The following is a 25,041-nucleotide window of genomic DNA, read 5'->3' as shown; positions in this document are numbered from 1 at the left end:
TAGAAAGTAGTTATTCATATCCTAGGATAGTTTTTTATTTTATTTTTAAGAGAACCATACTTAATATTCTTTAATTTTAGTTTTGTTGTTGTAATATTATTTAAAAAATCAGACTTTATACAACAATTAATTTCCATCTCTCCAATTACATTTAGGGCTCTATGCTAATGTGTGTATATATATATATATATATATATATATATTTAAATTGTATGTATTTGTATTGATTCAACCAAAATAGAATTATAATAAAGTTTACAAGATTTATACTTACACAACATTTTATCATGGAATGATTTCCCATTAGCTCAAATCTACACATAGTCCAACAACATCAACTTAGTATGAACAACTGTTTTTAAATTTTGAGAGAGGCCAACAATGTATATTATTATTCAACATAATCTGAATGGCAGATTAAAACATTTTTTACTTCTTTTTTATGAACACAAAACTGAGAACTTAAAGTGAGAGAAAGGAGAAAAAGATGAGGGAGGGGGTCATGGGAGTCAAGATGGCAGAGGGGGAATTTCATTCATTCTTCTTGTAAACTATGAGGAAAGGACGGAGGAGAGGGAGAGTTGTAGAAAGAAAGAAAGAAAGAAAGAAAGAAATGGCAATAAACAGGGTGTGTGTCCTCCCTCTAGAGAGGATGAATGATGGGTACCCCCCCCAAAGCTTGGGAGTCATATATCAAAAGGGAGGGAAGGGGAGGGGGGAACTGAACAGAAGGGACCCAGGGGAAAGAAAAAGAAAAAAGAAAAAGTAAGAAGAAAGAAAGAAAGATATGGGCACTGCACAGCACATTACTAATTATACATAACACACCAAAATAACCAATTACCAACCCACAAACTAACTGTCTAGTGGGGAAAAACACACCAAGTGGAACTTCCTTCCTTTCTTTCTTTCTTTCGAACCAACCAACTAACTAACCAACTAGTGAGGGAGTAGTGAGAGACAAAGAAAAGGAAACGGGGGGGGGGAGGGGGCAGTGGTGGTGATCTCTCTTCTTTCTCTCTTTTTTCTCTTTCTTTCTCTTCCCTCCTCCTCCCCCCCCCCCCCCCCCGGCGGAGTCCCCTTTTTCTTCTTCTCCTTTCTGACATCAATCAGCCCCCCCCCCCCAACCCTGCCGTAGCTTTCGCCACCGCTCCTTCCCTTCCCTCCCTCCGACTCCGACTTGGTCCTCCTCCTGCTGCCCTGCTGCTGCTGCTCATGTTGCTCTCGCTCTCTTCTCTCCAGGGCCTACTCCCCCCCCCCCTCCTCCCCTTCATTCCCTGCTGCTACTGCTAACCGCGCGCGCTTCTTCACCCCTCGCTACTGCGATATTGTGTCCATTCGCGACAGCAGGAGGAGAAGGAGGAGCAGCAGGAGCAGGAGCACCTCTGCCCCTAATTGCTGCTGCTTGTAGGGTTAAGAGGTAGCTATTGCGTGCTCCTCGGCGATCGTTGCTCTCTGTGGGGACAGGGCGCGTGCTCGTGGCTGGTGCTGGTTTGTTATGCGGTGTGGATGTAGGGGACTGAGCGAGAGAGAGAGAGGGAGAGAGAGGTATGGAGGGAGGCGAATGTTAGATTTGAAGGAGGTGAAGCGTAGGGTTTTGTGCGGAGGAGGAGGAATGTGCGTGTGTGTGTGCGGGGGAATGAAAATGTGGTGGGCCGTGTGGAATTGGAAGGATACATTGTGAATTGGCTGCGCGCGGTCGGACGCGGGAAGCAGAGCTCGTTGGGGGAAGGTAGAAATCAGTGTGTAAGGTAGCTTTGGCTATTGGGGTAGAGAGGTGCATAGTTATTGATAGTGGTTATACTAGGGTGGCGTGCCCGGTAATTGAGAAAATTTGAGTTGGAAACAACGAACATGGTGCTCACGGAACTGCATTTTTAGCACGAAGAGAATGTAGCGTTGCCGAAAACTTCCGAAGTTCATTTGTAATGTACAGGACTGGACAAGAATTGATGGAGAACCGCATGTATTAGTCTGGAGAGCAAGGCTTTTTATGGAGGAATGCGCTTTTAAGGCTCAGGTCACTCAATTTCGAGTGAAATGTGGTGATGATCAACAGGGATAACAATGCGTTCGATGGTATTCTTCGCGCAATGTACCTGAAGCTTTGTTATTATGGCAGTTTTTTGGAGGCGTGTTAAACACGTGCCGTGTTGGTTATCGCGTGAGTTACCTGGGTGCAACCGATAATTGACTTGCATAGGCTGGTTAGGTTTCAGCTTGGACAGCGAGGCAAACGACTGTACCTGTTTGAATTTCTATTGGATGTCTGCCACCAATCAAGGATATCATAATTGAAGGCATGTATCTGTTTAGTGGCAATTTCCAGCTTTGCATTGCAGCTTTCATCTGATAGTGACTACTATTACATACACAAGAGGCATACTGCTGGATTTGAGACTGGAAGATTTATACCTGAGCGATTTGACGACGCATTTGAATCACATGGAGTTCAATTATCTTCAGGTAATACACTTCTCAGTAACGATTAGAAATTGACCATCAACATTTGCGAAATTTTACTCTTTCTCAGCTGGGTTGTCGAAATATGTAATTGCTACTCAAGGGGAAGTTACACTTAAAATATGTGAACAGTTTCGTTCTTAAAGTCTTGATGGGTATTTGGCTGGTGCTGTGTAATACGAAGGGGTCCAGAGTTCTATCTGTACTAGGCTGCAGAATATGGAGGGAGATGTTTAGGGAGGTTTAGAGAGAATGAATTCTGTTACGTTGCGGGAGATAAAATCAGAGCGTTGCGCTGGCCATTAAGAGATACAACTCTTGATCATTCAATGAGTGAAGGTCTGTGCAACGCTCGGTTCCTCTAGAATTTGTTTAGGGTTAGAGTTTGGTTGAACTTTGAAAGCACCTTGATAAAGGCAAGTGTTTCTTCAATTCTGAGCGGCTTTGTTTGTTTGTTTGTTTTTAAATTCTTTCTTTTCGGGACATCGTTCCATCATTGAGTATGTGTTTGATTGTTCCTTGAACACATCAATCAAAAGGATATATTACATTGAGATTGGCATTGACTTTAAATTAAAACTGAGCGATATAAATGTTACGAATGAGCAACTTTGACTCTTTTTACTGTTCAAGGAAACTTGATAAAATCCGTCTGATACTTGGTAATAAACTCTTGTTTTAGGAGTGTACCGTCTAAAGATGTTCGTAATTGGAGCTCGTCGTTTTTTTTGTTTGTTTGTTTGATTGTGTCTTTTTTATCTTGCGAATAAATGAAACTTCTGTGGAATAGTACTTGATGTTGCTCCCTGTGTTTTGCAGCGAGTGAAGGTTTACCGCCTCAATGACGAAGGTAAATGGGACGACAAAGGAACAGGCCATGTATCTGTTGAATATTTAGAGGTATTTTTCGTGCCTTTGTTTTTTCATGTTGCAGTGTTCCTAATGTAAGTACTTTACGGAATAATTAAAAAGCAAAATAAATTCATTGAAAATCGTAAAACGAAAATCAAGTAAGGCTTCCAAGAATTCAGGTCATTGGAAACACCATCTATCTACTCAGGTCTTCTAGTTTACGCTGGTGGATCTCATTTGGGGAGCAGGACAATGAGCTAACTTATGGGATTGCAATTGGCCACGCCCTCTCTCTAGCACGGTGGCAGAGTCCTGAAACTCAGGTGGCTTTTGTATCTATATTCAATTAGTGTTTTAGAGGAACTGATGTATTTGCCGCCACCACCGAAAACTTATCTACGACAGTAAGAGCAACTACTCGCTAAGATGTCGTGTGTTGACCACCAGTTTCGATCAGGTGTTGCTTTCCTTTGAGGTGCCCTGGTTGGATGCTAAGACTGGGGATGGTGGCAATCAGAATTTTTTGGGAAGCTTCACAAGCTTTTGGTTGAACTCTGTTCACGAACGTCAGATCTTGAGTTGAATACGTTCGTACTTCTATTTCTCTCTTTAGGAATTTTTCCTTGCTCAGTCTGGGGCTTGCGCTTTCTTAATGGGCGCAGTGTAGCCTTCGTTTATGTTGGTCTTTTGAGCCTCATCGGTCTGCTGTGTTTTCAAACAACCGAACCGCAGGACATGGTCTGAGGAAATGTGCAAGGCATAGGCAAACTGATTGTTACTCATGTCAGGGGCTCTGAACAAGTGCATAGACTACGCATATATGTTGTTGTCAGGCGCGAGGTTCGATCTAATGTGTGTTTCTTGGTATAATGGATCGATTTACAAAACCATTTGGGGTACATTACTCGAGATATGTTGATCAGTGTGTTTGTTGGTCGATGCAGCGCTCGGATGCCGTGGGTTTAGTGGTTATTGACGAGGAAGACAATCAAACTTTATTAGTCCATCGGATATCAGCGGATGACATTTACAGGCGACAAGAAGGTTTATTTCATCTTATTTTAGTTATTACTCTCTATCCTGCAACCTGATCAGCTGGATTGGTCTTAATCAGTGTGATGGTTGTTGCTTGTTCAGTTTCAGTGATAGTCCAATTTGTTAGTAGACGCAGGTGTTGATGCAGTTTGCGTGTGTGTTGCTAAATTGTATATGCGGTTGCTGTAGACACTATCATATCATGGACGGATCCAGAAGTGGCCACAGATTTGGCTCTCAGTTTCCAAGAGACCATGGGCTGTTCATTTATATGGTAAGATCATGGTACGACATAGTGTTCTTGGAGTGTTGCGGAGTCTGTTATAGCTGACATTCATATTTGGAGTCGGTTATGCTTCTTCATTTTCTCTATATTGAAAGTGTAGAAGTGTAGCTTTTGTGGGAATTGAACCATTTTATTTGCGCATCTGAAGCTGTTTGGTTTTGGATTTCAGAACACTTGATTTGTATGAGGTTTGATCCGTTGAGGATGTGAGTCTGAAATATAGTTCTGGCTTCACTGTAACGTATCGCCTGGGTGGGTTGTTTCTTGTGGCTTCTCAAGTTCATGTGGTCTTTCTATTGTTTGATAAACTAAATGGAAATGCTTTTTTGATGTATTTTTTCAAAGTGACACTGCTTTGTATTAAATATGAGCTGTACGTCGTTGATATTGCAGGGATCAAATATGCAGTGTGCAACGCTCAGTGCAATTAATGTCAGTGGGTGGTAAGTTTGCGATTGTTGCATTAGTGTGCTCTATCTTTACTTTACTATGAGAGAGGTGGATGCTGGAATCTACACTCTCTACAATGCCTTCGCTGTGGGTTGCTTTAAGACATCTGTCCACGCTCTCCGTCTGACGTTATGCCATTTATAGTGCATGCTCTCGATTTCTCAATAGCTTTTTTAATGAAGAAGTTTTTATGAATGATAGACCTTTTGATACTCTTCGAGCTTCTTTGAGACTTTTTATATTGGTATTATGCTGCAACCAGAGTTAATCATTGGGACTGACATACAGAGAGCTCAAGTGTCTATGTTGTTAGAGTTATGGTTAGTGTCTACAAATGTTATTGTTCACATTAGAACATTTCAGATTTCTAGTACTGAAATTACATTTAAGTTGCGGTACAAAAATTGTGTTAATCATGTTACAGGCATGGAGAGAAATACACGTCCAGTCGGTGATGATTTGGAACATTCTGGTACTTCGCAAGATGATGGTAAGCCAGTGATGGTGTCATTCAAAAAGCTTTTATTGCGGGCACACCCGATCAGGGTGCTGATCCCTTTGGATATAGCCAAAGCATCAACTTTGTATACAGACAATTCGACTTGTTTGCAAATGTAGAATATTCTCATGATGTCATTTGGTCACAGATGATGCATTTCGTGAAAGTGGAGGCCCTGAAGTTTTGGAACTTCCGCCAGCGGAGCTCTCCAACCTTCCTCTTATTGCTAAGGTGTGAAACAATTAGAGCAAAGAAATTCATACTTCTACTTCTTTTCATACTTCAGACCCACATAGTCTGCTCATATCTTAGGACATAGCCATATTGCTATACATGTGCCGCTTATATGCTTATTTCTTCTACTCTCATAAGTTATACCTTAGTTCAATTATTTGTTCAATTAGCATTCAGCGTGTTTCCTTATTTGCAGTTAGTTTTTTTTCTTACCTCCTTATAAGCGTCTTTTGCAATTTGAAACATAGTCTGGTTGCAATTTCTTTGGGCACAATCCTTTTTGATAGGAGTTAGATTTGTGAAACTCTAACTTGTAGATTGCTTCGCTGTTGGAGAGTAATGTTTTCATTCCAGATGCATGTATTGTTGCAGTTTCTAACTGTACCCCTGGTTTGTAATGCATTGCAGACGGTTGCAGAAGTTATGCCTTTCGATCGTGATAGAGTGGCCTCCATGATTGTTCGAGATGTAAGCAGAACAAGCGCGTCATTTAAGTTATAACTGTCATCTCATAAGTTTCAAAGAGAAATTGAATAATGTATTAGTGCCTCTTTTTGAATTCCTTCATCAAAGTACTACATGTGCCTTTGTAACTTTTATGCCGGAAGTGTGGACATTGATGAAGTGGGTTTGTGGCTCGTTATGTCCAGCAAAATTACATACCTAAACTTGTGCAGCTCTTTCGCACTTGCGAAGACCTCGAGAATCTTGAATGTTTGCGTTTGATATTCAAGATTGTGAAAGGAATCAGTGAGTTACAATATCACCTTCTAATTGACTCTTTTATGTTCTTTATTAGCTTTTCTCTTGTTTATTTCCGAGAATTTCGTGTTACATTCCGTTTTTATTTAACCATGGCGAGTACACACCATGATTTGACCAAGCCAAGGCACCAGTAGAATTTGATTATGAATCGACTAGCGTTAGGGATCGCAGGCAATCTTTATTAGATGGAACTGGTTTTCGATTTTCTTTTCTTTTGTGTATGTCGAAGTTTGTGCATTAGGTTATGGTGACTGTAGTCTATCTGTGGCTCTGTTTATGATTTTTGAAGAGTTTTCTCCAAGTGACAGGAGTATAGTTGCAGGGTTTCTGCAGTATTTAGGTGAAACCCCTTAATATCACATCGAGTTTGTTTTTATGTGTTCGATCAAGAATACCGAGTTATCTATTTCAGGCGATTTTTTTAATACTGTATTCTGTGTTATCTATTTGCAGTATCACTGAATGATGGACTCATATTTGATATTATCTTCAGTGACGACTACATAATGGATATTGTAGGAGCTTTGGAATGTGAGTACTCTCTTTCTATTTTTCTTATAGTCCTTATATTTAGGGCTTGTAGTGTCTTGTACGTTTTCCTCTTTCTTATTTTACCCACTTTAACATTCTCAGTTAGTTAGCGCGTGTTTTTTTCTTAATGATAGATTTTTATATTTTTGAATTTATTTGTTTATTTATTTCTTCGTGTTTAGACGATCCTGACGCTACAAATTTCCATAAGCACCGTACTTTCCTCAAGGATCAAGTTAATTTCAAGGAGGTAAGTAGGGTTGAAACATTCTCATTTTCATTATTGTACGTTTCTAGACGTGTTTTTGCGTTTGCCTAAGAGCCGCCAAGTTTCTTCTCTACTTGCCCTGAGGTTTTGAAAGTTTGGAATCTGCAGAAGTTTGTCATGAACAACTGTCGTAGAGGTTTTCATGATATGCAGCAAAGGTTAACATTGTCCCTAATGTCTTTATAGATAAGGATATGCTTCATTATGTATGTTTGTCAGCTCAATTTCAGGCTTCATAGTCTCATGTGGATGTTATTTGGATAAGCAGGCTGTTCCTATTCGTGATCCGGTAATCTTGTCGAAGATCCACCAGACATATCGTATCGGCTATATTAAGGTTTCACATATTGCATTACTGTAATTTAACTGCGGTGGTTTTTGGCCAGTGTGTTCTTGTAATATTGTGGATCCTTTCCGCCTAATGCTTTTGTTTACTTGTGATTCACAACTTTAAATGTATATGCTCTTGTATACAGGATGTAATATTACCTAGGGTGCTTGATGATGCAACTTATGCTACAATCAACTCAATCATGCTTTTCAACAATGTTTCGGTAAGTTTCCTTGTTGGAAGGTTATTTGGAAAACTCCTTACCATAATTATGTACTTCCTGTGGAATAGTACTTGTATATGCGTATTTGTACATTATGCTTCGGGTCATTTGGAACGAAGATGCTTTATATTACATATCCTTCATGCAGGTGGTGACTGCGCTTCACAACGATCCTGCTTTCCTGTCGGAGCTTTTCGCAAGACTCCGCGTTCCCGAAACTCCCGAGAGAAATAGGCGGGACTTGGTAAGTGTCATGACACAGAAGAACTAATTTCATTCTTTTTTGTATGCATTAATCTGTGAATACTAGTTAGTCTTCAGAAGAAAGCGATGGTGGTGATGTTAAGACACTTATAAGCTCTCTTTTTGGTATATGTGTAAATATCGTTGATGTAGGTTATTTTTGTTCAAGAGTTCTGCAACCTGAGCAAACATCTTCAACCGGTAATGCGAGGTCAGCTCTTCAGGTACGCTTTCACCTAACCGATCTTTGTATTCACATGACACTTGTTTTATTTGAGGCGTTCAGTGATTATTTTGGTTGAGTTCATGTCCTTCCTTTTTTTTCGGAGATCAATTTTGTGGTTAGTAAGAGCTAGATTGTTTATTTTTGGATTGTTGCCGTCCTTCTGAACCATTTTACTTATGTCAGACATTGTAATTGTTCCTCTTGGCAGTACACTTGTCAAAGAAGGACTATTTGATATTGTGAAGGACATACTCAAGGAGTCAGACGAGGTTGTCCGACTCAGTGGGTGAGCCTCTTCCATCATGACTTGTAATGTCACATGTTGTGGCATAGAATTGTTTTCGCTGCTCCTAGTAGCTACATTTGTAAGATAGTAGCTAGTTTGTTTAGGTGTCTCTCATTATCAGCTCTTTCTGTTTATATACTCAGAGACAGGCCAGATTCCAGTTGATTTTGCAGGCGAATTGATTTGCACGAGTTGGGGTGCTTTGGTGTCAGGTGTGATATTTTACTTGTAATTCTGAATCATGATCCCACATTACTACGGACGTTTCTCGTGCACCAATCGGATCTCACATTGTTCGGTGAACTGGTGGGCGGCATGTGCTTTGATGTTGATATGTGGTCTTGAATTTGACAGTTTCGTTGAAAGTTTCACTTCCAGCTCATTTCAGTCAGTGATTGAAGAGAATTGTTTTATTAACACTTTGGAAATGAATTACATTTTAAGTCGATGTCTTTCACTGGTTGACTTAAAATGTAATTCATCGACTTAAAATGTAATTCATCGACTTAAGATGTAAGTCTAGTCACTTAGGTTCATTGACAGTTGCAAATTTTAAGAGATTAATTTTTAAATCTTTATTCGTCGAATTCTTTAAAATAACCCTGGATTCATGACAGTTGACATGTCCTAAAATTTGTAGAGCAAAAATGTTGTATGCACATGTAGTGAATCGGGATGAGTTATTTCGAAATGTATTGGATCATGAGTTGATGACGACTAGAGATCTTGCACTAACATCTTGATCACATGTACAGGTAGAAGGGATGTTAACTCCTAGTGAAGATGGATTGCAAGCACAGCTGCTGGAAATTATGCGGATGCTCCTGGATTCAGAGACAATGGATTCAGTAAGTCTTTAAATTTGGTTCGGTTTGTAGTTGCCTGTGTAATTGCAGTTTTTGTTCCATCTTAGAATGCGTGGACTTAAGCTAAAACATTTTTTTGCCAGCAGTTTAGTTCACAAATGTTTAAGAAATTTGAGTTTGTATTAGTGTACAGTTTATAGTCATTGCTCCTTAACTGCTCTTTTTATGATGTGTGTACGAAATTCGATTTCTGATTGTAACAGTCACTGATTTATGCCATTCACGTGATTACAGCCGCTTGTTGATAAAAGCCTTTTTCTGGAGATATTTTATGAAAGATATATGGATCAAATGGTTCAGATTATTACAGACAGTTGTCCACCAGAATCATGCAGGACACAGTCCACTTATGGCTCCTCAACCGATTTTGGGAAACAGACCAGGCGGGCCGTTGCTCCAGAAATTCTTGGAAACATCTGCGAGCTCATGTGTTTTTGTGTCCAGCATCATCGGTTCAGAATCAAGTAAGTTTACTGCTATTTTCGAATTGTTTATTAAGCGTAGGGTTGGGGTGAAGATGGTTACATCAACCTATGAACTTTTTGGTATTATAGTAGGCAACAAACCTCAAAAGTCATGGCGGCTAGATCTCTTGTTCATTTTGATCCTTTGTACGTAGTTGATTAACTTTCATTTCTTCTGTATTTCACTTTTGATCGTAAGTTGAATTGTGATGCACATAGTTCTGTTCTTGTTAAAAAAATTTAAAAATTTTAATAAATTGTTTTTTTGTCACTTTACAGGTATTATGTGATGAGAAATCATGTTGTGGAGAAAATATTGAAGTTAACTCGTAGGAAGGAAAAGTACCTGGTTGTAGCTGCTGTACGATTTTTAAGGACATGTGTAGCTTTAAAGGTTAGTTCTGTTGGAAGTCTGCCTTTCGTAGGTGCATTATGAGTATTATCATCTAGAGCAAGTTCTTTTGAGTTAAAATGGATGGAGAGGTTAGTTGTGCCTAACAGTGATGAAAAATGAACATAAAATCATCGTTTTGAGGGACAAATTTTATTTATTTATTTGGGTTCAGTGTTCTCTGCAGGGTTTGATGTATGTGAAGTTTGTTAGCTCTAGTTTCCTTAATTGGTTGATTGCTGCTGAATAGCGTTTTGCAAAGACATCGATGCTTTGAATTAATCATGGAAAGGCTTCAACAAGGTAATGAACGCTGGTTATCTTGCTCCTGCTAAATGTCGTGATGAATCGCAGGACGAATTTTACTATCGGTACATTGTGAAGCACAATTTGTTTGAACCTATTATTGGAGCTTTCGTGGCGAATGGTAATCGCTACAATCTCCTCAATTCGACTGTATTGGAGCTCGTTGACTTCATCCGAAAGGTGTGTCCCCTGTTTACATCATTTCTTGGCTCTTATTCTCCTGGGTAGATAGTATGTAAATATTTGTTCTTGCTTTTTGATGCTATCAATTAACCATGTGTGCAGAATAGAGCTTTTCATTAGTCTTTCCCTGTAGCGCACGTTTGTGCAGCACACGGAGTTGGACCTCCTTTTGCATATGCGATTTAAGTGCAACAATTAAGATTTTTGGAGTTAGTCCTTCGTTCTAGGATAAAAACTGGCGTTTCTGTACTGTGGCGCCATCATAGGGCAACGATTTGATTAAGCATCAGTCGAATATTATTGCCTGTTTTTTGAACTGTATATGTATACTGTCAAACTACGATTCGGTGATTTGACTCATTTATAACGCAACTTGTGCAGGAGGGCATCAAAACTCTCATAGTACATTTGATCGAGAAATATTCTTTAAAATTTGAATCCATTGATTACGTCGACACATTTCGAGCCCTGAAAGTGAAATATGAACAGGTGAGTATCAAACTTGAGAAATTGGTTAGGTGCGAAAAATCACTAGAAGTAGTGCAAATAATATGATATGCAGGTACCGCATCCTGTCAAGAAGTTCCACACACGTGTCAAAATATTTTTCTAATTCTGTAAAGTGTTTGAATTCGTAGTGATTAATACTCAATCCTAGATACGTTTCGAATGGGCTTTCATCCATCATGGTACCAAGGTCAACATCAGATGAATGTGAAATGGTGGATCAAATGTACATTGATGCGAAGTACATTTTAAACTCAGTTTGATGGATTTGAAATTTAATGAAAAGCGTGAGTTTGGGCCTGGTATTACATGATATCCTCACATGAAGTTCAAGAATTTCAGCGACTTGAAATGTATTTACTTCTGCTGATCTTGATAAGAATGTGGGGCAGTCGAGTTAGCATGTGCAGGGAATGCTCAAGGCATTAACTCCGATTTCTTGTGTTTGCTTCAGCTTTTGGAGGGTCCTTCACCTGGCACAAGAGATGCAGGTGGTGCTGTTGCAAGCGGCGGCCCCGATCATGGTTCACGCTCATTTCGTGACAGGCACAATCAAGCAGGCTTTTCCGATAGCCGCAGGCGGAAGAACGAACGAGAATTGGACAAAGATGAAGAGGACTATTTCAACCAGGATAGGTAATTATCACTTTATCGAAGTTTCACTTATATGCAGAGATTTTTTTTGGTGTCGAGACTTCAGGTACTTTTGCATGGTGAATCATGGTCATGTGACTTGTAATTTCGTTTCTATCTGGACAGAGACGACGAAGAAGATACGGTAACTGCTCGAGTTAGCACAGCTTCACAACCTCAATTAATAAAGGCAGTCGTAATCAATGATGGCGATGTGGATGGTGCACCTTTCAGGTTACTACCTCTTGTTGTCACATTTCTTTTATTTCTTATGCTCGAGGTTATGGAGTCGTGTTAATGCCCTCCCACAGTTCGTTTCTTAATTTTAGCTGAATTTTGATTCGACAGGGGAAGCGCCATTGGGCTCGTAGATTATGAGGATGAGGATGAAGATATGCCTACAACAGTGAGCACCAATGGCAAGGATCCAGGTGAGGTGGTGGAGAGGTCAGAGAATCCACTTCCTGCTGCTCCACTTACAGACCCTGTTCGGCATGGAGTAGAAGATGGAACTCCAACCAAGCGAAAGACTCCTCTTGCTCCAACGTTGGAGGAAACTGATGCGACTGCGTCCAAGAGACTGAAACCTGAGGATGGTCATTCAGTTGACCTTCCCAATGCCCAGTCTAGTCGTTCTGGTATTGTTGACACCAGCAGAGTTGGGTCTTGTACAAAGAGTTCAGAAGAACTGAGCCTGTCAGAATCTACAACGCTGAGTCCTGAATCTATAGCTGAGCAGGATATTAGTTTGAATGTAGGCGAAGCAAAAGTTTTCGGCACATCTTCCGCAGATCTACCTGTATCAGGTGCAGAACATCAGCCATCCAGCTCGAATGAAGGGACTCCTGACACGAGCAGCGAACTTCGACATCAGGATTTGGACACAGCTCCTTCAGGCACCAGTGCTACGCTTCCTAGTGACCATCATCTGTCACATGAATCCGCAGAAACTGCGGCTGTATTAGCCGCTATTAAAGGTGAAAAAGTTGCTGCATCATTAAGTCCTGATGAGGACATGAGTTCTCACGATGTAACAGGAAATGTGGTGAGAGTGGAATGTGCAAACGGAGGCGAAAGCCTCAATAGATCATCGGAAGTGGGTTGTACTTTGGCCACAGGGAGTGGTCCTACCGAGAATGGAGTGGATTGTTGCTCAGTTGAAGATTGTAATGGATCTGCATCCGAGAGCTCAGAGTGTCTTGGGTCTCTACCCACAAAAGGTGTCAATGACGGCAACAAAATTGTTCCACAGCAGCACAATGTGAATTTAGGTAGTGAAGGCAACAAACTGACCAACTTAGGTACTGAAATAGAGCCTAACACTGTCCGATAGTATGATCTTATATTTTTGAAATTATTGACACTCCCTGGTTCTCATTGTTTCATGTTGCCACTGCCTAATCTGTCCGCTCCAGCTCAATTCAACTCACAGATACCACCTCTGGCTCTAAATCTAACCCGTAACAGGATCGGATGCTGGTGGTGCCGATGGGCATGATGAAATGTTTTTTCTTGAAAGAGGTGGACTTTGTTCTGGAGAATGCTGAGAGGCATCTTATATTGGCCATCGTAACATCTGCTGTTACCATTGCAAGGTTCGCTATCTTAGCTGAAATCGTTGTACCAGGCTATGTACTCTAGTACTAAGTGGAAATGACTAGGATTTTGTCTACTCGTGCCTTCGGTGGTTGACTACGAATGCCTTACAGGATATTAATAAACATGATTCATTCCATCCAATCCTTGGTTGGCTGAGATTGTCCGTCTTAGGTTCTGCATTTCGGTCGCGACTTGGCAGTAGCCAGAATCTTTTTTGTCTCCTTGTGTTTTTTACAGTTGGATGTAAATGCCCTTATCCCCATGTGTTGTTCAACTTGATTTGCCCCATACAACTTTTGTACTGCTGAGTCATCCATTGAGAAATGTCGTGTGGGTTTCTTAAACTATTATGGAGTGTTGCAGTCCGAACTGAGCAACATGCATAGGGTGCGGATTCTCATTCAGTGATATCAAGAAAGATTCCTGTTGATCAGGTTACTTTCAGAATCGCTTCACTCCTGTGCTGTGTTGCTGTAGCAGAGGACAATGTTATCCAGATGAAGTCAACTCCTAAATGTCTTCACATTCAATCACATTGTCCTTTAATTTCAAAAATTGCGAGTCCAATATGTTGCAATTGTTGACACATGTGTACGGTCAGGTATGCATTGAATTGTTACCAGTATTGTCATTCAAGTACTGCCTCATGAATGGAGCATGTCCAAAGTTTTCAAACAGATGAATTCTCACAAAGTTTTGGAGTTGAATTAATAATTTGAGCAAATGTTCCTCACAACCACTTGTAATCATATTTAATAATTCAGTTTCAATGAACGTGTGCATGAATGTAGATACATTATAATATTATTATTGAACTTTCATAAGCTTTGTCAAAGAGGTTCTCTAAGTTGAAGGACAAAATAAGAGAAAATATGATTTGCATGTTCATGGTATGCATGTTGGTTAAACTTTGTGTGTTCATTTGATTAATTCAAAATGAGAAAATTTGGTCCCACTGGACCATGACTCTATTGTCTTGTGTCTAAATTGTCAATTTATTTATAGAAATGTAACCTCGTATTTTACCTCTAATGTTTTCATTGTTTTTATTTTATTTTATTTTATTTTTAAATTATATATGCGGTGGTAGTAAAAAAGAAAATGTGGCCCAAATATTTATTATTCTTTTATTTGAGACATCCAACACGAAATGCCAAGGACATTAAAAAGATTCAACAATTTAAGAAATTAAAAACTAAAGTTCAGCAGAAGTTAATTTCTATCCACTACTCAATTGCAATATATTTCTATTCTCTTCACATGTTAAGGTATTTAATTATTATATAAAAGACCTATACCTTGATATAAATAAAGGTGATTTAAATTGTAATGATATACAAGTAATTAAAACAGAAGATAAAATTTATTTACATATATCTATTTATCTATATATATGTTTTTATGCATAAATACATCAATAAAAATTTGGTGATACAATTTCATAATATATCTGATACAAATTATTAGTAAAACAAATCCTAAAAAATATTAATTTATTCTATAAATTTACTTCTCTGTTTTTAAATACACATGAAGATTAATATCTACAATCATAATAATTAATCCAACAATTATATGCTTTGTAAGCAGTTTATTTTAGAAAAATTGTTTCAATGCACATTTTTTTGATTTTAATTAGTTTCATAATCTAAAAAATTACATTTAATCTTATTAATGTCTGTAAAAACAATATTTATAAAACTACACTTAAACTGTTAAAAAGAATCTATAGTTACCACTAGCCACTAAATTGTTAGAAATCACTATGGTTTCACTTTGTATATTTGCTAAAGTTATCATTTTAAAACTCTTCAAAGAAGTAAAATAGTTAACTTTATTTCTTTTGAAATACTTATTTTTTAAATTGAAATTTATTTTTTTACTAATATATAATTATATAAAATAAAATAATTTTTATCAGTTACATATATTTGTAAATTTATATTTATCTATTTATATAAATTTATAATTTTTATTATAAATATTTTATTTAATTATATTCATGCCTAACATTCCTTCTTATAATGGATAGAGTAAAAAAATCAATATGTACAAAACAATAAAAACTATCTAATAAATTAAATGATTAAAATTATAAAATTTTAAATTTTATTTTACATCTAAAACTACTAAGTTTAAAATTTGTATATAAAAAATTATTGTGATATTCTAATATGCATCATTAAGTAAGAATTCTGCTATTTGTAATAAATAAACTTATGCTTAAACAACTAATTGATATATTTTATTTTATTTAACTTAAAAATGAAATATACGCTTCATGTGATCAAATAAATATATAAAAAATGATTTTGTTCTACTAAAATCAAATCAAAATTCACACACAATTTGTAATTTTATCAAACTAGGTACAAGAGTTGCTAAACTTCTTAAAGATTGTCTACAAGATCTTATAATTGCTTATCAAAAAATACTCTCACCATACAACAAGAATCTTGCACTTGCTCCCTCTTCCATAGAAAGACCAAAATACAAGACATTAGTACACCAATCTCTACCTTAAATCAAATTCTATCTATCTAAGTAAAAACTAACCATTTAAATTTTTCATGTTCTATTCTAATGGGTGCTCATCTATTAAACATGTTTTATATTCAAATAATAAAATCATAACTGGAACCTTTTAACATATTCACTACATTGATTTTTTTAAGTAGTTATTGTCATCAAACTTAAGAAAAATGAAAACACAATATATGTTTTTACCATCATAACCTCACTTTCCCATGTTAATTTATTTTAAACTTCTTGATTTAAAAGTCTTATAAAAGTGGTTATAACTGTTTTTCTTCTCATTATGTGAGATATGATTACACTTTGATCACACTAAAAAATTTACTCACATGTATATATTTGAATATTTGTCTACTATAATATATATATATATATATATATAAACATCATTTTAAGCATATTCATATTTTTCAATTATAGTATTTCATTTATAAACTAAGATATCAATTTCATAATTCTGTTTTTGTTTCAAATATATAATCAGGTTTGGTCAAAATCATTCAAGAAAGAATATCAATGTATTGAGAAGAAAAGACTGAAGATTTTATTTGACACATCGAATTTTAAATTTTTCATAAATGTAGAAAATATCTATTTCTTAAAACATATTAGGCATGTAAAATGGTACAATGCCTTAAATGGTACAATGCCTTAAATCGTGTATTGAAACTTCTAATTCTTATACATTATTTATTTCTGAAAGTATTTTCCAAAAACCAACAACACCTTATAACCTTTCATTTTTTATGAAGTCTATTATTTGCACAATTATTTAATCAATCACAAGCAACAATCAATTCAACAAACTTTTTTAATAATGTTTGTTAAAATTACAAACCCAGAAAACCACTTTGTTTCAAACATACACATCACATGAACAAAATATTAATTCCACAATGTGATGTGCATTTAGCATGTTCACAATTGAAAATCCCAAAAATACTGAATGATCAATTGATTCTTTCAGCCTATTCTAATATTTAATGAAAAAAGAGATTAAACTTCCACAAAGCATTCTAAGTACAAGAAAATAAAATAACAGCTCTGAGCAAAAATTAAGAATCAAAAATCCAAATTCTTATCCATGTATCATGATTTGTATGCAAAACTCAAGGTTTTCTACACTTTTAAGAATAAAATGGTACTTTGATCAATTATATTTGTAAATGGAACTGAAATAATTGGCGTATGGCTCATCTTAATTTATTTTATTTTTTTAATTTCATGATAAAGAATATCTTCAATCGGCAATATTTTTTAAAATAAAAACATAAGTGAAAGCGTAAGTATTCTTCCAAAATCTCACCCATTTAGAGTCCTGATTACTATGGCTTTTCTTTTACAAAATGAGTAAAATTGATATAACTAAGAATAGTTACAAAATTAGTCATGAATAATATTAATAATAAAGTGTAATAAAAGTAAGTTACTCTATCGAAAAGAATGAAAAAAGAGAATTGAGCCATGTGGCTGCCATGACGGAAAAGACTCGTGCCCCCCTCCCCGGTGTGAACAGGACCCACCTCTTGTCTGGTTATTCGTGCCCAGATGCTCCCCCATCCACTAAAAAGTAGATTCGTCATTCATCCATTTGAATGTCCTTCGTCCATGGGTTCTGGATTGGCATGAAGAGCGTGCTTAGAAAGCCTGATTCATGTGGGGAATTCATTCATCGCATAAAATGGGAGAGAAACGGAAAAGTGAAAGTGAGCGGAAAAAGGCAAAGCAGTAGAGGGGTGGAGAAGGGGCCATTTATTTAGTTGGTTGTTTATTTATTCTTATTTTACCTCTGCTTTCCATTTGATTTCCACCATCCCAATAATAACGATAATAATCATGAAAACACTGACCAGCATCAAAGCCAGTGCACTTGAATGTCCCCTCCCAGCACAGAAATAAAACAAAAAAGCCAACCACGTCTTTTCACTTTTTCAATTCCCCTACGAGCGCGGTGAAGAGCCCCGACAAGCAGTACAATTTTTTTTTTTAAAAAAACAAATCAGGGAAAGAGGCCCCTAACACCGACCCAGCGATGAAGTGCCAGCTGGGTAAGACTGTATATCACTTTTGGCATCTGGTGGATGCTTTCCATCAAAATCGGGCATCCACCCATCCACCCATCCACACATCCACTCATTCTCATTCATCCACGTACCCACCCACTACACCAATCCAACCCTCTCTTGTATCTTCTTCCTCGAAGCTTCGAGGTCTAAAGCAGGGGGTCGGAACTTGGTAACGGATTTCGAGGTGACGTTCCCGATGAGGAATTGGGCTTGTAATACGGGGGTGCGAACTAGGAGAGAGGCTTCGGAGATAGAAAGAGAGTAAGAGAGATTGGTAACATATACATATATATATATATATATATAGAACACAATGCGGGGTGGGGGGAGACAAGGACCAGGTTCAAAGTAACATACACACAGGGGGGGGGAGACAAGGACCAGGTTCAAAGTCACACACACACACACACGCACACAATACATAAATATAAATACAGAGTTCTTATTCTTAAATCGAGGAATTAATTAGGAATTAGGGTATGAAAAGGGGGGAATGTGGTATCTCCAAAGGGACAGACAGAGTCCCTTGTTCAACCAACCCACGAATTTAGATAATTCCACCCCCAATTCTCTAATCCCCCACACACAACACATTCATCTTCCTTTTGTCCTTCCTCATCGTCATCATCATAATATTAATAGTGTATTATTGCTATTATTGTTATTTGTTTTTTTTTATTTGTGAGATGTAGAATGAATGCTGTTGGTGTCATGATCCAAATCGAGACCCCCTTTTTCTTCACTGCAATCTCTAATCTAACTGATATATATATATATATATATATATATATGAGAGTGAGATTAATGTTTATTAAAGCATTGGAATTGATCCAATTTTAATAGGGATAGAATTTTAGTTGTTTGTTAGAAAAATTAAAAGTGATACATGGAGCAACTTCCTTTGTTGTATGTGCATGCTAGTCACATGTTACATGTCTTTCAAGAATCTTTTCTTTGTGTTACGTGGTTAATAAAAAAGTTGGTTTGATATGATTTAAAAAAAAAAAAATCTTAGTTCTATAAATATTTGAGTGGAATGCATAGTAGGTTCTATTAAAAATTAAGAATTTATAAGAAATTTATTGAGTGTGTATACATAAATTGAACATGATTGTTTCTTTTATATTCTAATAATGATAGAATTTTTATTATGCTATATTGAAAACCAATTGTAAAATATTAAGAAATAAAAATTTATATATATATATATATATATATATATATTTTTAACTAAATAAGTAGAAGAAGTAGAATTGGTATACTAAGCTAAATTGTCAAGGCTTAATATGTAAAAATAATCCAAATTATACTACAATAATTTTTTGGTACAATTTTTTCAAGAAAGACTAAGGTAATATATATATATATATATATATATTGGAATCTTAAATAGATCTAGGATTTTACTAAATTTATCCATCCATCATTACCATCATTAAAAAAAAATGACCTCAAGATTCATTTCCCTACTACTAGATTTGAAACTAATGAAAACCAACTACACTCATCATGATTACCATATTCTTCATTATAGGTAAGTTAATTTAATAAAAATGTGAAATAGATTTTAAATTAGATAAGGCTTTTCATTATTTCTATAGCACTATGTGTGTGTATATGTGTTTTTTTTTTTTTTTTTTTTTTTTTTAATGTTAATAGAAAAGAAAATTCATTTTATTTATTTTGTCTTATTTTATTTTTTTATTTTACTATTCAAATTTGATGAAAATAGAGAGAATTGTTGACTTTAAATGTATTTAGAAAGAGACTTCATACCAGGATGCCAAAGCATTTTAAAAAGCTAGTACATAAATTACACAAATATTATCATGACATGAAATTCAATAAATAGGGAATATCTATAAGTTACAAAAAGCATATAATTAATAATAATAATATAACTGATGAATGTAAGAATGACCAACCGCTATTATAATTGGTAACTATAGATTTATGTGAAAATTACTATGATCAATAAATAAGAAACTATGACCAAAAGCTTCAGCATCCAATGCCACATTTTTGGAAGTAAGAAGTATACTCTATAGAATTCAAATTAATCTTGATTAGAATTAAGAAAAAATTTGTAAAGTTTGGAGGCTGTGAATCATGAATTGTCACAGACAACTAAACAAGAAGAGTCTCTGTAATTCAATAAGAGTCTTTGTAGTTCATATTGGATTGGATCCAAACTTTTGTGACTTTTATTATTCTATTTAATGCTTTAATCTACCTATTTGTATACACATCCCTCTCCTCTTCTCTCTCTCTCTCTCAAAAAAAAAAAAAAAACAAAATAAAACAAAACAAAAATAAACAAAAAGAATAACAACAACAATAACAAAGTTGCCATTGATAATTTTTACAACAAAAAATTGTCATGCTTTTAATGCATGCTAAAGAAGTATTGTATAGAGCTAGGAGTTGATTCGATCCTAATCTTGTCTAGGAATAGTAAGGATTCTTAGTGCTAGTTGTACACCATATGTGTAATAATGAAGAACATGCTAGGAGTAGTTGTGAGGTCGACACATATACGTTTGGACAACTTCTATAACATACTCACTTGAGTTGCAAGGAGACAAGTGTGTGAAAAATCCTAGCCACTCTCAAGATATAAGTTAATTTTTTAATTATCTATCTTTTAGGTTTTTTATTTATTGATATATAGCAATGATACATGAGTTTATCTACTTCAATATGACATAATCACTATCTAATTGGCTAGAATAGGATTATGGTTAAAGGAGATCTTATCCCTACATGTGTAGGGCTATTTTCTCCCTTTTTTCCTATCAAATTGAATTGTGAGCATGGTGTGATGTACGTTGAGGCCATAACTAGTCTTGATTTTCTTCCATATAGTAATTCAAATGGACACAAGTACATATTAGAATATGTGCTCATTTTGTATGCAAAGATGATGGTAGGCAAAGAGATGTATCAATTCTCATAATAACTACCATTTTTTTCAATTAATGAACACATGGTGTGGTTGAAGTGTTTTATGAGTCCATTGCACTAAAGGTGGTATGAGGTTGTTGTCTTGTGTTTGGCACCTATGTGGATTGCAAAGACATCTATGAGAACAATGCAAAATTTTGTTCCATTGTTGATAAGAATTTCAATAGTACTATTGTAGAACATTATAATTTGATCAAAAAAGAACTAGACTACTAAATTATAGGCCTTTAATAGGAATGGCTTTACCTTGATCTATTTTATGAAGTAATATATTGCGACAATGACATATTATGATTCTCTATGGATGGAATTAGAGACCGTATTAAATCCATATAGACATGGATAAAGGAAGCCAATACTACAATGAGTATGAATAATTGTAGATTTATCACTTTAAAATAGTTATGTTTTATCTTACAGGTCGTACATTTATTGCTATAATTTGTTACATCTATGACTATGTCAATTCAATAGTACACTTCATAGATTCTAGATAGGGTTTGGTTGATGATTAACTAGTCGACTTGCATGAAATAATTCCAAGATACCTTCAACTTCTGACTGCTTTGCTATTTGAAGGTTGTATCAATCTTCACAAGTGTTTTTTTGATAGAACAAGGTATCACCTTAGGTGATGTAGTAGAAGAGATGATACTAGATTCTCTTTTGCATGGTGACACTTGTGCTTTTGGATATAGATCTAGTTAAGCAAGTAGCTAATAGAGCTTTATACATCACTTTTTTCCATGGCTTTCTGCAAGTTGTAAAGAGAGCAACCAATTTGGATGAAGGTAGGATGAAGAATGGCTGTTCAAAGTGATCTTTGTCCTAAATGTATGATTTGATTGTCAAAATAAGGAGTGCACATAGACATAATCAATGATTATTAAGAAGCAATAATTAAGGCAGATTGGGTATTGTACTAGCTATAAGAATGGACTACTCTGACTACTATATTGAATAAAATAGAACTGTGGTGCATTGGATGATTGGTTTGCTACATCTCATAGATGTTACGGATGTATAGTGTTATGTGAATTAATTTTTTAAGCATAAGGTTTTCTATCTAAATTAAGAGATTATAAGTCTTGATAGAAGAAAGATGCTACAATAGAAGATTATTAAAGATAAGTATAATTGCTAAAAAATTATGTACAATAATAGAATAAGCCAAATTATGTAGGCTTTTAATGAATCAAGGCTTAAGTGACTAACTACTCAGTTTAATGTGTATTATGAATGATCATTGATGTGCATGTTTATGATCATTTCAATCATATGATAATGAATATCTTAGATTGGATGTTGTCATTGATTGAAGTGTTTGTGGTTAGATTGAAAAAAGTTGAATCTAGTTCAAATATAATATACATGATTCTAGTAAGTACATCAATATTTTTATGTATGCGGCCAAGTTCATATATTATAGTATATTTGTATGACCATAGTGACAAGGCCCAATGTATTAGTCATCTAATCAAGTGGAAAATGATCACTAGTATACATAAAGGGAGATATGATGAGTTTAATAGTAAAGTAAGAGCCATGTAAGTAGGATTGATAGTGCTTCATTTCAAATACTTATGCAAAGTTATCTTTATCATTAATATTATAATTTTATTTTACCTTTGAAGACTAACATAATGCATATGCCACCATGTGCTCTTTGTAATTGATAATTTGACTCATAATAGCGTCAATAGTGTTTCTAGATGCATCAGTTTATTAGAGGAAGGAAACAACAAAACATGGATAAATGAAGAGAGAAGCATTACAAAGGACTGTCTTAAGTTACTTGAAGGCAAGTTATTCATTGGGTCTCCAAACAAAAGCAAAATATTTCTTTATAAGTCAATATAATAGGATAGGCAATATAGCAAAGCTACAGACAAAATTATTATAGTGATTAATAAGCTTAATGAATGACTGTATACATTTGAAGTTGGTGGATTATAAAAAATCCATGACAACTTGTAGTTTTGCTAAATTGGGATAAGCTCCAAAAGTAAAGATGATTGTTCTAAATACATGAGTTCAAGAAGTCTTAATATATATTTCCATACTTTGAGCTTAAATTTGGCAAAATAGATGCCATCAAATATCTTTAAGAGATCAATAAGATGAGTATCAAAATTTTAAGAATAGATATCAATATCATCTACATAGACTAACAATCACTTGCATTTGAAATAGCTAAGAATCATGTCCATCAAACATTAAAAAGTGTAAGTGGTATCACATAGATCCATCAATATTGTGCTAAAATAGAATAATTATTTGCAACAAATGAAGGCAGTCTTTTCCTTGGCTATTTTGATGATGAGAATTTATCAAAAGTCGACTACTAAATCAATAGATAAGAATATGATTACTATTGCTAATTAATCAAAAGTATTATTGATGCAGAAGAGTGAATATGTATCTTTTTTAATAATAGCTTTGAGTTTTTTATATCTTTTTTAATAATAGCTTTAATTACAATCAAGTTGAATGGCCTTAATAGAAGACTAAATTTTTGATGTGCTTTGGATTGATTTATAAAAGTTATAGGCAAAGTGGTGTCATTTCATATAGTTATTAAATTTAGATAGTTATATGGTTTTTTATTTTTATTTTTAAACATACTTTTGGTACAAGCGGCAGTTGGACTACCAAAGATATTTTAACAACAATGAAACATGTAACTACTTGATTATGCACTAATTGGAATGATGTGGAAGTAGATTTTATAATTAGAAGTTTGATTATATTCCAATAGTGGTAGTCATATATGCCATGTACTATGAACCTCATGTCATGTTGAGCAAGTTGATGCCAAAAATCTATCTATAAGTAGCATGCAACAATGCAAGCTACTACAATGCCATTGGCAACTAAATCCTATAAATGAGACAAAACCATGATTGGATTGGAAGTGTATTTGAACATAGTCCTATGTGTCAAAGCTAGTAAGGTAGGATTTTTTGTATCAATAGATGGAATGATTCAAATATAGAGATGATTATCTATAGGTTTATATTTAAAAAAGATGTTTTAGTCATTATAGATAGTAATATGAATTGGAATGATATAAATGACACTAAGAAGATATGTTCTAGATTAGAAGATTATTACTATCATGAATATAATTTTAGGATCAAGACCTAATGCATTGAGTGTCAACTCGTGGCAAGTAATATTAAGCACGTATATAACTTGGATAAGCTAGTCCAATTCTAAGAAGATTTATTCTCCAATACTCTTAATCACTTCTATCATGGTTTCCTATCTTGTGGCTAATATGTAGACTACCATATTTTCAAGTGATTGATATGTGGTGCCATCTACGATGGTTATTATAATATGAATAAATTTGATTTTGGGATTTAGTAATTATATTAGTGTATAGAGGACAATAGTAAGGTTATAGCTTGTATCAATGATATATTGTTTGTTCATGTTGTTGATCTGTCTTACTACTATCCATAATTGAACTACAATAAACTTACAAGAGGGTGCTGAGCAATTAAGCACAAAGAAGGTGGTAGATATTAGAGCATGAATTCATGGTCTTTTGACAATATGCATATCTAGGCTACATGATGATGCAAATGTGCTATTTAGTTTAAAGACTTGGTTGTGGCCTATTTAGCAAGCAATCATGAAAACTTGAAGATTATTTTAAACATGAAGGATTGTAGAAGATATTCCATAGTATTGTGTCCTATGTCACAATACAGACTACATGACAATAATCATTACATAGAAGGTGGTTGTTTTGGTCATTTTATGGATTTGCCATCGCTTCAATGTTGTCATGTTGTTGTAGTTTAAAGTGAATGTAGCTATTTTATAA

The 25,041-nt window shown here is 35.3% G+C and overlaps 1 protein-coding gene across 3 annotated transcripts; it reads left to right on the top strand.

Moving 5' to 3' along the window:
* Window positions 1-1,237: 1,237 nt before the first annotated feature.
* LOC112281396 (uncharacterized) lies at window positions 1,238-13,782 on the top strand. 3 transcript variants are annotated; one of them, XM_024517862.3, is made up of 26 exons: window positions 1,814-2,164; window positions 2,317-2,466; window positions 3,283-3,363; window positions 4,260-4,359; window positions 4,540-4,624; window positions 5,030-5,079; window positions 5,511-5,576; window positions 5,734-5,816; window positions 6,228-6,287; window positions 6,470-6,569; window positions 7,038-7,115; window positions 7,298-7,365; window positions 7,652-7,720; window positions 7,860-7,937; window positions 8,086-8,181; window positions 8,334-8,404; window positions 8,615-8,692; window positions 8,905-8,998; window positions 9,448-9,540; window positions 9,793-10,022; window positions 10,302-10,416; window positions 10,768-10,899; window positions 11,284-11,391; window positions 11,864-12,045; window positions 12,169-12,276; window positions 12,391-13,782. In XM_024517862.3, exons 2-26 carry the CDS (start codon window positions 2,446-2,448, stop codon window positions 13,373-13,375), a joined length of 3,231 nt encoding a protein of 1,076 aa, XP_024373630.1. In that variant the 5' UTR covers window positions 1,814-2,164; window positions 2,317-2,445; the 3' UTR covers window positions 13,376-13,782. The 3 variants fall into 3 exon arrangements, with proteins under 3 accessions (XP_024373629.1, XP_024373630.1, XP_090105688.1); XM_024517861.3 differs by having other exon boundaries at window positions 1,238-2,466; XM_090249562.1 differs by lacking the exons at window positions 1,814-2,164; window positions 2,317-2,466 and adding an exon at window positions 2,648-2,802.
* Window positions 13,783-25,041: the final 11,259 nt, after the last annotated feature.

This window comes from Physcomitrium patens, chromosome 4 (assembly GCF_059467195.1).
Source record: "Physcomitrium patens ecotype Gransden chromosome 4, ASM5946719v1, whole genome shotgun sequence".
Classification (NCBI taxonomy): domain Eukaryota; kingdom Viridiplantae; phylum Streptophyta; class Bryopsida; order Funariales; family Funariaceae; genus Physcomitrium; species Physcomitrium patens.
This window is presented reverse-complemented; position numbering and strand designations above follow the sequence as displayed.